Source organism: Tyto alba, unplaced genomic scaffold (assembly GCF_018691265.1).
Source record: "Tyto alba isolate M040663 unplaced genomic scaffold, T.alba_DEE_v4.0 Super-Scaffold_2, whole genome shotgun sequence".
In the NCBI taxonomy this organism is placed as follows: domain Eukaryota; kingdom Metazoa; phylum Chordata; class Aves; order Strigiformes; family Tytonidae; genus Tyto; species Tyto alba.
This window is the reverse complement of record NW_024881282.1, coordinates 17,723,431-17,736,913: the sequence shown is the minus strand read 5'-3', so window position 1 is coordinate 17,736,913 and position 13,483 is coordinate 17,723,431. Positions and strand designations below refer to the sequence as shown.

General features: G+C 34.7%; 1 protein-coding gene across 2 annotated transcripts in view; it reads right to left on the bottom strand.

The window, feature by feature from the left end:
- CUL5 (cullin 5) overlaps positions 1-13,483 on the bottom strand; it is a 34,903-nt gene that overhangs the window by 12,520 nt on the left and 8,900 nt on the right. For both annotated transcript variants that reach the window (XM_032990829.2, XM_042793188.1), the window contains exons 3-11: positions 11,460-11,559; positions 9,911-10,087; positions 7,823-7,964; positions 6,660-6,805; positions 6,503-6,583; positions 5,193-5,286; positions 1,728-1,858; positions 907-1,014; positions 246-310 (exon numbers count right to left, since the gene is read on the bottom strand). In XM_032990829.2, coding sequence (XP_032846720.2) covers positions 246-310; positions 907-1,014; positions 1,728-1,858; positions 5,193-5,286; positions 6,503-6,583; positions 6,660-6,805; positions 7,823-7,964; positions 9,911-10,087; positions 11,460-11,559 — 1,044 coding nt within the window. The remainder of the gene's footprint in view (positions 1-245; positions 311-906; positions 1,015-1,727; positions 1,859-5,192; positions 5,287-6,502; positions 6,584-6,659; positions 6,806-7,822; positions 7,965-9,910; positions 10,088-11,459; positions 11,560-13,483) is intronic.

The window sequence follows — 13,483 nt, the reverse complement described above, 5'->3', positions numbered from 1 at the left end:
ATAAAATATCCCCAATTACTACAAATAAATTTGAGTTTAAATAGGCTGCTATTCAATGATCCACTGCCATGTGAAGAGTGCCTTACCAGGGGCTGATAAACAATCTGAAACTCCATCATGCAAAGAACACAAAACACTTTTAAACACAGTGTTAATTTTTGAAGAGGTTAATTTTTAATTTTAAAAGAGAAGCTCAACTGTCACAATTTAAAAACCTTGATTCACGTAAAGTTTATATGGCTTACCCTTTTTGCTTCAATGGCAATTCAAGTTTAAATATTGTAGCATCATTCACAACTGCTTTGTATGCCTGAAAAATAATTACAGATTATTAGTGCTTCACTCATTTTCTCTCTAACATATGAATCAAAGCTTTTCTCTCTTTTCAGTTTACTGTAACATAAAATTAATCCATTTTTTTTTATTAGTCCAAAGTTTGCAGATTTGATTTTCAATATGAGAGTTCATATCCTATGACCCAATTTCCTATTAACTGATGTTCTGTGTTTTCCCCTTTTCCATTAAGATGCTACCTTCCTTTAAGCAACAGCTTACAAAGGGATTGCAGGGAGCAGGTTGCATATCTGAAGTCCTGAGACTACACCCAAATATGCAGTAAATTCTAAACATAAATATATTGCTGAATCAGACATTAAGGTGCTCAACACAGAGATCATCTGATGTGCTCCACAACATGACAAAGCTGAACAGAAATGCAACTTTATGCACTACTACAACACAAATTAAAAGCTAATCAGTTGGTACTAAGCTTCATCAATATTTTAGTCTGCATATTTAAGCAGCTTCTAGATTTAACAATGAATGGGCACAAGGATTTCAGAGATGACATAGTATGAATTAAAACAATTCTTGAACTGAAAACAAATGGCCAGCAGAAACACATACCTTATCTCTTGCAGTAAGAAATCTTGGATCATCTTGAAAAGCTTCTTTAACCAATTTACTAAATCGATTAAATAACGTGAGCAATTGCTCTACGTATTTCTCAGAATCCTAAAGAGGCAAAAATCAAATAAAAAAAGAGGCTCCACAGAATTCAGTGTGAGTTTACATGTAAGTCCCTAATCTGTAATAATGTAGTATCCTCAAGCCTGCATACTATGAATGAGCATTTTATCTTTGTTCTCTGTACCAAAGAGTGCTACAGACTTTCAGGATAGTATTTCCAATATGCAAACATATAGAAAAAAACCCATAATTTTCAAATATTGTATAATAACTTCTGAAATAAAAAAAGTTTTCAAGGACCAATAAAATGCACATCCTAATTGCTGCAGATACTCAGGCCTCCTAGACCCAGAGAAAAAGATGATAAAAAGCTGAAAAAGAACAGTGGAAAAAAAACCTTTTAACTTCCACACTGAACAACCACTCTTAGATTGAAAGCAAATTTCAAATTTCATCAGGAGGTTAGAATTCTGAAAAAATCGACTATGCCTTTTTAATTAAGATACTAACACAAACCTACTGCACAAATATCCCATGCACTTCATTTATAACCTTTTCTTTACTGCAAACTAGATTCATGTTTTAAAGCTACAACTTAAAACAATAAAAAATTATTCTAAAGACATTCAAAACTCTCAGTGGATCAAAATTTCATCAACATTTTTTTCCATTCACATGTATTCCCACAAAAAGAAAATGTTTAACTTCTGCAAAGTTTTTTTTTTATTGTTATTTTATTAAAAAAACAATACACTTACAGTAGTAATAGTTTCAGCAGCTGCTACCATATCTGCAAGTCCAGCACTAACAATGTGCTCTTCCAAGTCTTTTAGCATAGGCTCTATGCCATTCGGAACTTTATCCATCAGTGAAAACATTAAATGCAACTCTGAAAGATACAAATACTGATAAAGCCACCAGTCAAAGACCTGTATAAAACCCAAATATACTGCATTTCTGCTAGAGATATCTCAAGTGGAATACTGAATATGTAAAGAGCAGATAATCCAATTCATCCCTTAAAAGGAAAGATGTTTTGAATACTGGTCTAATTCTGGTCCCACAAGGAGATTCTGCTGAAGGCAAAGACAGAGTTATTGCAGCGTAACACTTGCTTATGCACATAATATCACAAGCTTGAATAAAACCCCCTAAAGTCAATGGCAATTTGGATTAAGCCCAGGTTCTCAGTATAACTGCCTTAAGATCCCTGGCAAAAATGGGTCTCTCTCAGCTGGAAGCCTGCAAGAGTTTATGCAGGAAACTGTATGAATTCAAGATACTATTTTTTTAAAATTAAAGCCAAACAGAGATGACTCTGTATCTTCCAATACCATCTACAATGTTTTGTTTTAATTAAAACATGTCAAATTCTAAAGTAACCAAAACTGGCTAAGGTCAACAGGATTTTTTCCGTTCTGTTTTCCCAAAGTGTCATTAGTTTTCCTGAAAGTTACCAGTTTAAAACTTTGAAAACGGATATGGTTAATTTGTCTACTTTTCAGGAAGGTATTTGAACACTGCTAAGAAAAAAATAAAAGGTACCGAAACATCAATCATCATCTTGACAAAGCTGTCCACAAAGGAACACCTGGATTAAGGCCACCAGATTGTTTTAGATAGACCACAGAGATTTGAACTAAACACAGCAAAGGAGTCTGCTTAATGAAGTAGAACAAACTGATCATAGACTCTGATTCTTTTTTTGATTGAAAAGAATTTTATAGATTCACTTAGTTCCTCTAAGCTATATCTACTGTGAGAGGGGACAAAAGCCAAAGGCCCTGTCTTTCTTTTCTCCTTCACAATACTTTTGTCAGGAACATCAAGATCCTGTCACCACTGAGGATGAAATATGTTATCATCTGCTGTATCCCAACAACTGCTGCACAACCAAATAGAAAAGCAACGCAGAGAGAAGAAAAAAATCCTTTTAGAACATAACAATACAAATTAGAGAATGGAAACTACAAACTACCTTCAATAAGAACTTGCAATGCTACTAGAGACAACTCACAATGTGCTAACAGGAACCAGAAAAAAATGGAGTCAGAGGTATTCTCAGTGCAATTTAGACGTACTCTAAGTGATGGTAGCACTGTTTTACATAGGTTAAGTCCAAAAAGATCACTCAACTTTTACTGGATCTTTTCATCTGTACTTTAAAAAAGGGTGAGAGGGAAGAAGAGATGGCAGAAAAGAGGAAACAAAAAGATATATTAAAGGTTTCTACATCTGTTTCTGTAAACAGTGATGTCATGAATAATGCAAGAAAAAAAAATCAGTGGTTTCTCCTAATAAACAGTGAAAAAGGAAGACATCAGGTGCCTCCTTAAAACTGCAGGAACCCAAAAAAAACAGATGCTTCCAAGACAGATTTCAAAGTAACAAAACCGAAAGGAACATTCCACTGGAATTTCTCTCAGAATACATTATGACACAGAAAGGTAAAGAAATCCATATTGTAGTTGTTGGGGCACTTGGGTTTTTGTTTTAATTTTGCATTTACAAAAGCAAAGTGTACTTTGTATTTGTCTTATGAAGTACTTCAAGAATAAAATTTAGGCTTCCCATCCTGAATACTCTAAGCTAACAAAATCGCACTTTCTGAAGAGTGTTTGCCAGTTATGAGATCTTTGATAGTTTTTAGCTGGAAAACATTATGCTTGCCTCCCTTTGCATGGCATGTAAATATTAAGTACTTAACGTAACAAAGTATTTTACAGTAGTACCCAGCTCATTGCCAAAAATCCCAGTCCTCTTCTGTCAGATGCTGTTTAATAAAGAAATCATTAAATTCCTTGGGGTGAATAGTGTCAGAAAGACACGTGTAAGTGAAGTACAGCAGAGGATACTATCAGATGTACATATTACTACGTATAGCTCCAGTCATTAAATAAATTCTATATCATCTCCACCTGCATCCTTCATTAAAACATTTTAAACAGCATAGGTAGGTCTAGAATAAAAATATATATATATATATATATTTGAAAGAGATGCTTGAATTCTTATATACTAAACAGAAGTATTTTGCAATCAAGCAGCATCACGAGGCAGATGTAGCCACAAAGAAAGAGAGGACTGTGTGAATACTTCAACAAGTTTCTAAAAGATGCTTTGGATGCTACAGATGAATCCTTCTGAAGCTCTGCATTTAAATAAGCCTCCTGTATTCTCCCAGAGGCTGTAACATACACTCATAAGAAGTTTGGTGGCTTTCTAGATTTAGCTCTGGACTACTGCCAGAAATCATGCTGCTAGATGAACAGATCAGGATGACATAGTTTTGAGGTCAAATATTTTCTCAAATGCTAGCTTTAGAAGTGAGTATTTTCTATACTGTTTGAAGTCATGAAACAGTTTTCACATTTGCATAGAAATGAAAACTTCATATAGACATTAGTAAATATTCCCTGGCTGCAAGATACCAAGACTTTAAAAAAAAAAAAAAAAAAACAAACCTGTGATTTCAGCTTCTATTTTTTTCAATTTTCCTACTTCAATGATGACATTTTAATGACTTATCTAGTTTGACTTAATCATACAGGACCAACACAAGACTTCTGAATCACACTAACCTCTCAGTTTATGGCAGAGTTAAAAAAACTTCTGAAAACTTTAAAAAGGCATGCAGAGCTAACTTTCAATACTCAGTGACATACTGGCTATAAAACCAGATGAAAAACTTGCAGATTTTGTTCAATGACCTATTGATCCTGCACCAACAATCAGAATAAAAAAAAAAAAATTTCTCCTTGCTTTTCAGAAAATCAGCTTTGCAAAGAGATGCTTCGCCTTTTTTCCATGGGGAAGGGGGTAGCTGCAGTGGAATGAAGGGGGAGTGTGTTTGTATCTGAACTATATAAATAGAAAATAAGACACATGCAAAATTTATCAGCGTTGGGCAACATGAGGAAAATAAATTGGAGGAAAAATAAAGAAAATAGAACACAAAATATTCTTTTCTTTCAAGTAAGATGAGAGCTATCCAGTCATTCAAATTAGGATACTATACATACATATTTCAGCAGTGATATAAAAAATACTAACCGATGATGGTTATTTTTTGTGGGATAAAACTGCCCACGTGCAGTAATATTTTATCTACGAAACACTGCCACCATCTATTAAAACCAGTAATTTGATATATCTACAAACAAATCTATTTTTATACAGTTGATGCTGAGTTCATCCTGCACTGTTCTTGAAGCTTCACTTACTTTCTGTTTCATTTCGTTTGATCATGCCTTGGCATTCAGCTAAAATAGTCTCTTTAAAAGATGTCACCAGGGCATTGACGCAGCACTCCATTAGCTGAAATACATTAAACACATAATTAGCTCATTTAGCCATCTCAACACCAAAGTCTGATCTGTCTCAAGCTTGCCATGACAGAAAATCTAGCCTGTTCTCAACAACTATGCTCTATAAAATAACCAATTTATTCACCAATTCATAAAACTATGTGTAGTTTGAATAAAATCTAGACAGGAAACCATATTTCTTCAAAAAGTATAGGTTAGTAAACGTGGTAAACTCTCTTCCAAACTAGTAATGAGCTTAGTATTTGTGTCACCTCTTTTATCTCAAGGGAGCCACCACTTTTGGAACACCACCTACCCTACTTATTTTCCAAGCATACATCCAAGAGCTAAGAATAGTTCACATTCCAGCATACCCTATTTGGACCAGGCTGGTGGGCTTGAACAAGACAGTATGGCTAGATCTCAAACAGAAACTGCTTGTACATGCCAAGACCATCTCTCTTTTGTCAGCCTCTTTATACGGCTTACAGTTTATAGCTGGGCAAAATGAATGATTTACAGCTTAATGGAAGACATAAAATACCTTATGATCCACCACAAAAAAAATTCAGATTTAAAGGGTACTTATTTTAAATAACCTGTTTCCTGAACTGATTTCAGCACAGACAATTATGAACTACTCAGTGAAGTTAAAACTTCCTCCAGAATCTGAACTGTGTAAAATATTGCTCAAAGTGGGGAAGGGGAAGGAAAAAAAGAAAAAACATCCTTTATATTAAATGGCCATATTTCAGCCTAAGAGGAAATCCAGAACTGTTTTAGTGAAATTTCTATCACTCCTTTTGATTGCAACTAACTCTTTTGGGTATTCTAAATGAGCACTAAGAAAACCTTTACCTAATAGATTGGCCAGCTTATTTCCAAACATCATTCTCATTCAGTGTTAAGCACAGGAAAAAAAAAAAAAAAATCATACCTGATATTAAATGAAAGAATAAAAATCAACCTGAATCAAAACCTGCCCTTCAATCTGAACTTATGATCTACACTTACTATTAAAACAACTGTAGAAATTGTAAATTGACAGACTGGAAAGTAATACAGATTTTTGCAAGAAAATATAATGGATGTTTAGAAAAAGCATAAAATCAACAATTTCATATCAATCTACTGCTACCAAATAATACTGTAACACACAAAAATAAAAAGCTACAGTGTAATACTAGTATATAAAATATATCCATTTTTCTACATATTTTACTCACCGCTTCTACAGAATTACATTCACGTCTTGTTTCTAAATACCGTAGTGCTCTTTTCTCTTCTTCTTTTAGTTTAGCATCTGCCTGTGCAAAAGTAGAACAGCAATCATTTTAAGTACTAACGCTTTCAGAACAAAGTTGCAACAGAATTTTTACTTACATATTTCATATAATTCTGTACACCATTTTGCTGTAAATAAGAAGGAGCCTGTGTTCTATAAAATCTCTCTGTCGAATCCAAATATGCCTTTTCAAAGTTATCCCGATATATCTGAAGTTTATCTTCAGGATTAGAACAAAGGTTAACTGCAAAGAGAAAGTCCAAACTCACTCTCAAGTTTTGGAAACTTATGTGGCAAATAATAAACAAATTTCTCTCATTAAAGTGAGTCTTGCATTAAAAGGTTGCATTGAACAATTTGAAGTATCCTATAAATGCACTCTAATTCTTAAAGGTAACCAAAATTGTCCAGTGTTTGCTCCGAAAACATTAACTATAGGGAACTGGAAAAAAAATGCATTCTTATCTCCAGCATTTTAGACATTCAAACATGGGCAACCAGAAATACACATAAAACTGCAAAACTACAAAGAAAAAAAAAGGTAAGCTCAGTATAATGCCTAATAAAGTGAAAATTTCTCCACCTGAGCAAACAGCTTTTCTTAAACACTGTTCTTAGAATCCCAATGTCTTCATTTTTGACTTTTTTTATTGTGTTTTTTCTGTTATACAAGAATGGAGGCTGTGAGCTTACTGCAGTGCCTTGCACTATTTGGATAAAAGTTTCCACCTTCCTCTCAGCTGTTACAGATAAATAAATAAAGTCCTTAAATGGGATATGCTTTAAAAAAAATAATTAGAATTGGATATAGATAAAACCACAACTCCATTTCAATAGGCTGCAAAGCTCTGAAGAAGCAGGCAATGTGAAATGTCACAGAAGTTTCAGATACACAGATCTAATCTGCAAAAAAGACGACTGAAGGTCTTAGATGCAGCTTATTCAGCATTTCTTCAAACTGAAGAATCAGGAACAGCACGGAAAGGAGAACAAACAAAGTTATATCTTCAACCCTAAAAGGTCAAAAAGTAATTTGCTCTTTGAAAACACTGGTTTTGCAGTAACTCATATGTAGCTAAATCACTTAGAAATTAAAGATTTTAAACAGAATTTAATTGGTATTCCGTAGCAACAACAAAAAATCCATACAAAATGCTGAGATAATAATTCCAACCCTACCACCACAATTGCCAAGGTTGTATGATGAAAATTCATTTACTGAAGTGAGGAGGCAACAGAGATGGGTCTGTGCAAGACATACCGTATGATTCTCGAACTCCGATAACGAGCTGAGAGTCGAAAGCTTCTCCTAGTCTTTCTGCATGAACTAGCTTCATTGCACTGTCCTGAAGTCTATTTTTTATGTTTGAAAATATGGATTCATTCCACGTATCTAGCATGAGCTGTGTATTGGGAAGAAAAAAAAATCTTGTCAGAAAAGTATACACAGACCTAAGTTTGTGCAAAAGAAATACAAGAGATCGGAAACAGAAATCAATAAATTTATAATGTAATTTTCAGGTTATATACAGCAGTTCAACTACCTTAGAACTTGATCTTGCTCTGAACTTGTTACAGAATTAAGTCAGCTTACAGTCTAAGGTTACTTAATGTAACTGGACAGCTAGAGGAATCAGTATTCGATTCATATATTAATTCCATAATTCTGTATTATTTCTACAGTTCTCAGTATTCAGCCAAGTAACTTTTCTAGCAATGCAATGTCAGGAGTTGCAATATCAGGGGATGCTTTTGAGCCAAACATCCAAATATAGCTCACTATTTGGCAGGCTCCGTCTTAAGCAAAACTGAAAACTCAATTAACACCACAGTTATGTAAAGAAAAAGACTGATGGTTCTGGATTGCATTTATCTAACATGGAAGTTCAATATGCAAGTAATGTATATGCAATTTATAAAAAACTCCAAACCTCATCTAAGCACTGCAACGTTTTAAAGTTAGTTATGGAGGCTCCTAAAAAAATCCTCATCCCTCAAGGGGTCCCTTCATATATTCCACTGTGCGATTTTTATTGGTTTTTGGTGATTGCTACTGACACTGCTGCAAACGTATTGCATTACACCTGATCACCCGACCCAAGGTGCTACAGCTGAGCAACACAAAAAGCTCACTGGCAGACCAGGCCACACCTACATCCACCTAAGCTCCACCAGCTGTTCAGGAGTAAATACTCAAAGCATGTTCTACCTTTGTTAAAAATCTTCATTTGCTTTAGAATTCAAGTTACTGTGCTCAATTTTTTTTTTTTTGCCCTTAGACACTGGATCTGGCTCTTTCTGTATGCCACTGAATACCTAATGAAGTTATGCCAAAGCTTAAAAGATAATTTTTATTTTTTCTATTCAACTCATGCCATTTCGTTGCTTTAGAAGAAAGCTCAAATTTACAGTATCTTCAAACTTGACAGTAACTGCTATGAATGTAATTCAAACATGCCAATTGCCAGTCTACAGTGGCAGTGGAAAGCAGGTTGGAATCATAAAATTTACCAGTTCAAACTTTACCTCACGATTGTGAATAAGCTTACTAAAAACAAGTTTAGGATGACTTGACACAGCTGTATGGTGAAGTTAATAGTAAAGATTAGATGCTCTTGTGCCGTTATGGCTTTGTAAGTTTTAGATTTTAACATGGTAAGCACCTAACAAAAGTCAGATACCCTTTCAAGAGAGTGAAGTTTACCATCCTTTATTCTTAACTTCTCTATAATGGAGAGGCCATGTGACTTTCCTTACGTGTTTGATATGAAATAGTAAAAAGATCATATTCACAAGATTCTACATGTTCAATCTTTTCATTGATAGGAAAAAGGGGAGATTAGGAGATCAACAGCCATATTTTACTTGAGATGACAGTATTTAACTGGTCATTTATAAAATGCAGAGATGTGCCCCAGTTAAGATCTTGGTCTAGCAAAATAAACTACGAGTAGAAAAACTACTCACTTGTATATGTAACTACACTTGCTATTCACAAGTATAAAAACAGTAGGTAAATTTACAACTGTCTGCCACCCCAGGATTCAAATCATAATTAAAAAAAAAAAAAAAAAGAAAAAATCCAAACAAACAAACCAACCCAAAGTCCAACAAAGAAGTGCTTTAATCACCTGAATAAAACTGTTAACAGCCAAAGCAAAACTGAAGAGATAAATTATTGTGGAGAAAAAAAGAAAAAAGTTGCAGGGTTGCTCTGACCCTCGTGCTGAAGTAAAGTGATGCATCATATTACACAATTGGTGCAATTTCATCTTTAGCTACATCATCCCTTCTGTACTATTGCTGCAGGCAGAAGGGTACAACAAAACTCTTAATACCTGTCACTTACCTTTCGAACAATACTGTCTTCTACATTAGACTTCTTGTTGCTGCCCTGCTTGCCCATTAAAGTAATCTCTAATTGACAAAATGGTTTGGGCAAAATATCACACTGTGTGAAGAACTTTCGCCACTCCACTATATATGCTTTTAGTAAAGCTGTATCATCTTGATGACTCAGCACTCTCTGGAAAAGCAGGGGAGAAGAGAAGGTAATTTATAAACAATTTTCTGCACAAAATACAGATTGACTTATACTGAAAATAACTCCTCATATAAAATTCAAATATGCAGTTATGTCAGAATAAGAAAGTCTACATATTTAAGTGCCATTTAGTTTAGTAGTTACCAGCCCATGGCATATGGACCATTTCTAAAGGGTAGAGAAAGGTTAACAGCAAACAAGCAGTCAGTACGTTTAAATTTTTCAAATGAACCAATTTTTTCTTTTAAGCCATTTGCAAGTCAAAAAGATCAAAACCTTTGGTCCAGAGGCATGTACCAGTACAACCACATGTAAAAATAAACAAACCAACCTGTAAGGACTATGTTATATTCTATACAGTGAAAAGTTTAATTCAATGGCACCTACTAACCTTTCAAGAGACCCAGACAGGTAGTTAACATGTATATTTTATTAATGCCTGGAAACCAGAACTACACAGTACAATGGCTATCACAGTGCCTAAAAAGATGCCCTTCAAACAACAGCCAGCGCAGACCATATCACAGGCCTCAGCTCAGCATAGCATTTACACGTGTAAGCAAGCAAGCTGATGGAACTTAAAAATCAACGTTGACATGTCAGGTTAAATGAAGGCCTATGTAAGAAACTACCTTCCATTAAACAAAGCCTTGGTGGTGTAAATCTCTTCACCAAAAAAGGTTTTATAGACTTCCATTTTCTCCTTTCCAAACCACTGTCATGGGATTTTAATTTTTTTTTTTTTTTAATCTCACAACAACCCCATCTTTTAAATCCTTTATTGCAGAAAACATTCTTTGCTGTACATTTTACATATGCAAAAATTTCCTTTGAATCTATTGATGCTTTCAATCATCTGGGGGGGGAAGCCCATAAAACTGTACAGATAAGCTTGCTGAGTCAACAGCATGGATATTTCTAGTATGGCATACACATGGCTTATTTTAAAGCCATCCATGAACACGTCAGCATAGCACTGAAGCTAGACAAGTTTTTTTTCTCAGACAGACATTTTTTTCTTATAGCAAATTTTGCTTTAAGAAGTTTTCAAGTGGAAGGATATTCTGTAAGTACTGCTGGATAAACAAAAATAATGCTGTGGTTTGAGCTTTTTTAATATAATATAAAAATCATTGCCCACCCCAGTTTCAGGACTGTGAGAAAACAATGAGCCAAGGCAAATGCTCAAGGCTGTCTTCTTTTTGTCAACAGAAGTTCACAGGGAAATTATGATCTCCAGAATATCACAGAATTTGAAACAAAAATGCAATGCATTTAGATCCAGTGAAAGTCAGAACTATTTGGTTATTCTTCTAATGATACAAATAGAAGTTATAAAAGGTTAAGAACTTACAGCCTGTGCTTGTTTAATAAAATCAAGGATGTCTTCCTTCAGAGCCTGATGGATTTTTGCTGGACCTTTATCATCCCACAAGCAAACTGCATGTACATCTCTAGAAAACAATTTATCCATCTTTTAGTAACAGCTACTGTATGTGTAATGCATGAGGCTTTAACAGTCATAATTTGAGTACATTTGTGATAGATAAAAAGTGTATTAATTTGTCAAACAATACATGGTTAGATCCCAGGTACAGATCCAAGCAAACATGTTTGGAGAAGAAACTGAAGCTTTAAGTCTTAGAAGCACGTAACAGCAATCTAACTAGAAAAAAGGCTAAGGTCAAGGAGATGTAGAAGCCAATTCTGTTTTCAGTATCTATTCAATAATCCTTATTGCATTAAGGACAATTTGTAAATCTTTTCTTTGACAAAGACAGATATTACTTGCCAGTAGAAGCATTACTATGCAGCCCATATTTTTCTAAAACACTCTCACTAACATGAAGCCTTCACTCACAGTTTCACAATCCAAGCACTACAAATCCTCGTGCTACAAAGGAAACAGACCTTCCTTGCAAGAAATCTGAGCTCAGGGCCATCAGGTAATTTAAAAGACATTTTAATTAGTTCAGTAAGATCTCTTAAAACATTTCATGACAGTCGTAGCATTTTAAAGTGAAACTCTACTGCAGAAAAGCTATCCAACAGCATCACAAAGCAAAATTCTATTAATGAGTTTTAATCAACATTCAAATAAATTCTTGTTTTTCTTAGCTGACAACCCAGCAAGTGTAACTTAAGTCCTATTTTCTTTCCATACTAAAGACTAAACAAAGCAAATTACATTCCTAACCATACACCACATATAATGTGGCCTAGCAAGCCTTTTTTTGACTCATTACCTTGTTCTGGTTGTTCTTCCTCTTTTCAGTAAGGCCACATGTTTGCACGAAACTAACTATGTAATCTAAAGTATAACTTTGCATCTTTTTTAGTTTAACTGAAAAGGCAAAACTTAAAAGGTAGAAAATTCCTTTGACAGAGATGAAAGGTACTGGCCCAGGATTTACAGAGGTCTGCCTATACTTGCACAACTTTCACATGCAGAAAGAGTGTTACTGTATTTAAAATGCCACTGTTTCCAGAGAGCAGTGAAAAAAAGCAATACTGGAAAATTATACTCCAAGGGCAGGTAGAAGACACCTACAGATTCTGAAATTTTATTGAAAAGCTTAACGAAGAACAAAAATATGAACCTAGGAGAGTGGGATCCTTTTCCCCAACACCTTTAATTTAGCCATAAAGTTACTTAAGTTTTAGTCAACAATTCAGCTACAAGAAAAATACATGGAAAATTTCAATACCAATGCAGAATTACTGAACTAGTTATAAAAATTAAAGCAATGACTCAGAACCGAATTTGTACCTTAATTATACCATGTTTCTGGCAACTGCTATAGCCATGACATCATAAGATATTAAAACTCATTACATGATAAACTACCTTTCCTTTTGGTTGGCAGAAAAGTGTGACAGGTGCAATAAGATGGGTGTAAAAAGAATCACTGCACTGTCCTCATCAAAAAGAGCAATAAAGATAGAGACTGCAACAAGACTGTATTTAAATAAAAGACACATTTGTGACAGATTTGAAAAAACAGGAGAGACAGCAGATTTAAGCTACAACTGTATTTGTTGGAAAATAACTATGCTGAGACAAAGATTATTTTAGATATACTTTCGATATACATTCTTTAACTCATTTCCATATTATGTTGGCAAAGGTCACATGATGTATTTTAAGAAAAATAATGTTCTGGGTTTGAGTGAGTGGTGGGGTTTTGGGTAGCAGGGGAAGGGGCTACAGCCATGGCCCCCTGTGAGAAGCTTCTCGAAGCTCCCCCGGCTCCAAGCCAGACCCAGCTCTGCACCAAGGCTGAGCCAATCAGCTGCATCTCTGCGATAACGTATTTAAGAAGGGACCTGGGGGGAGAAGGAGTTGGATTTGTGAGGAGAAATTGCAACATTTACGTG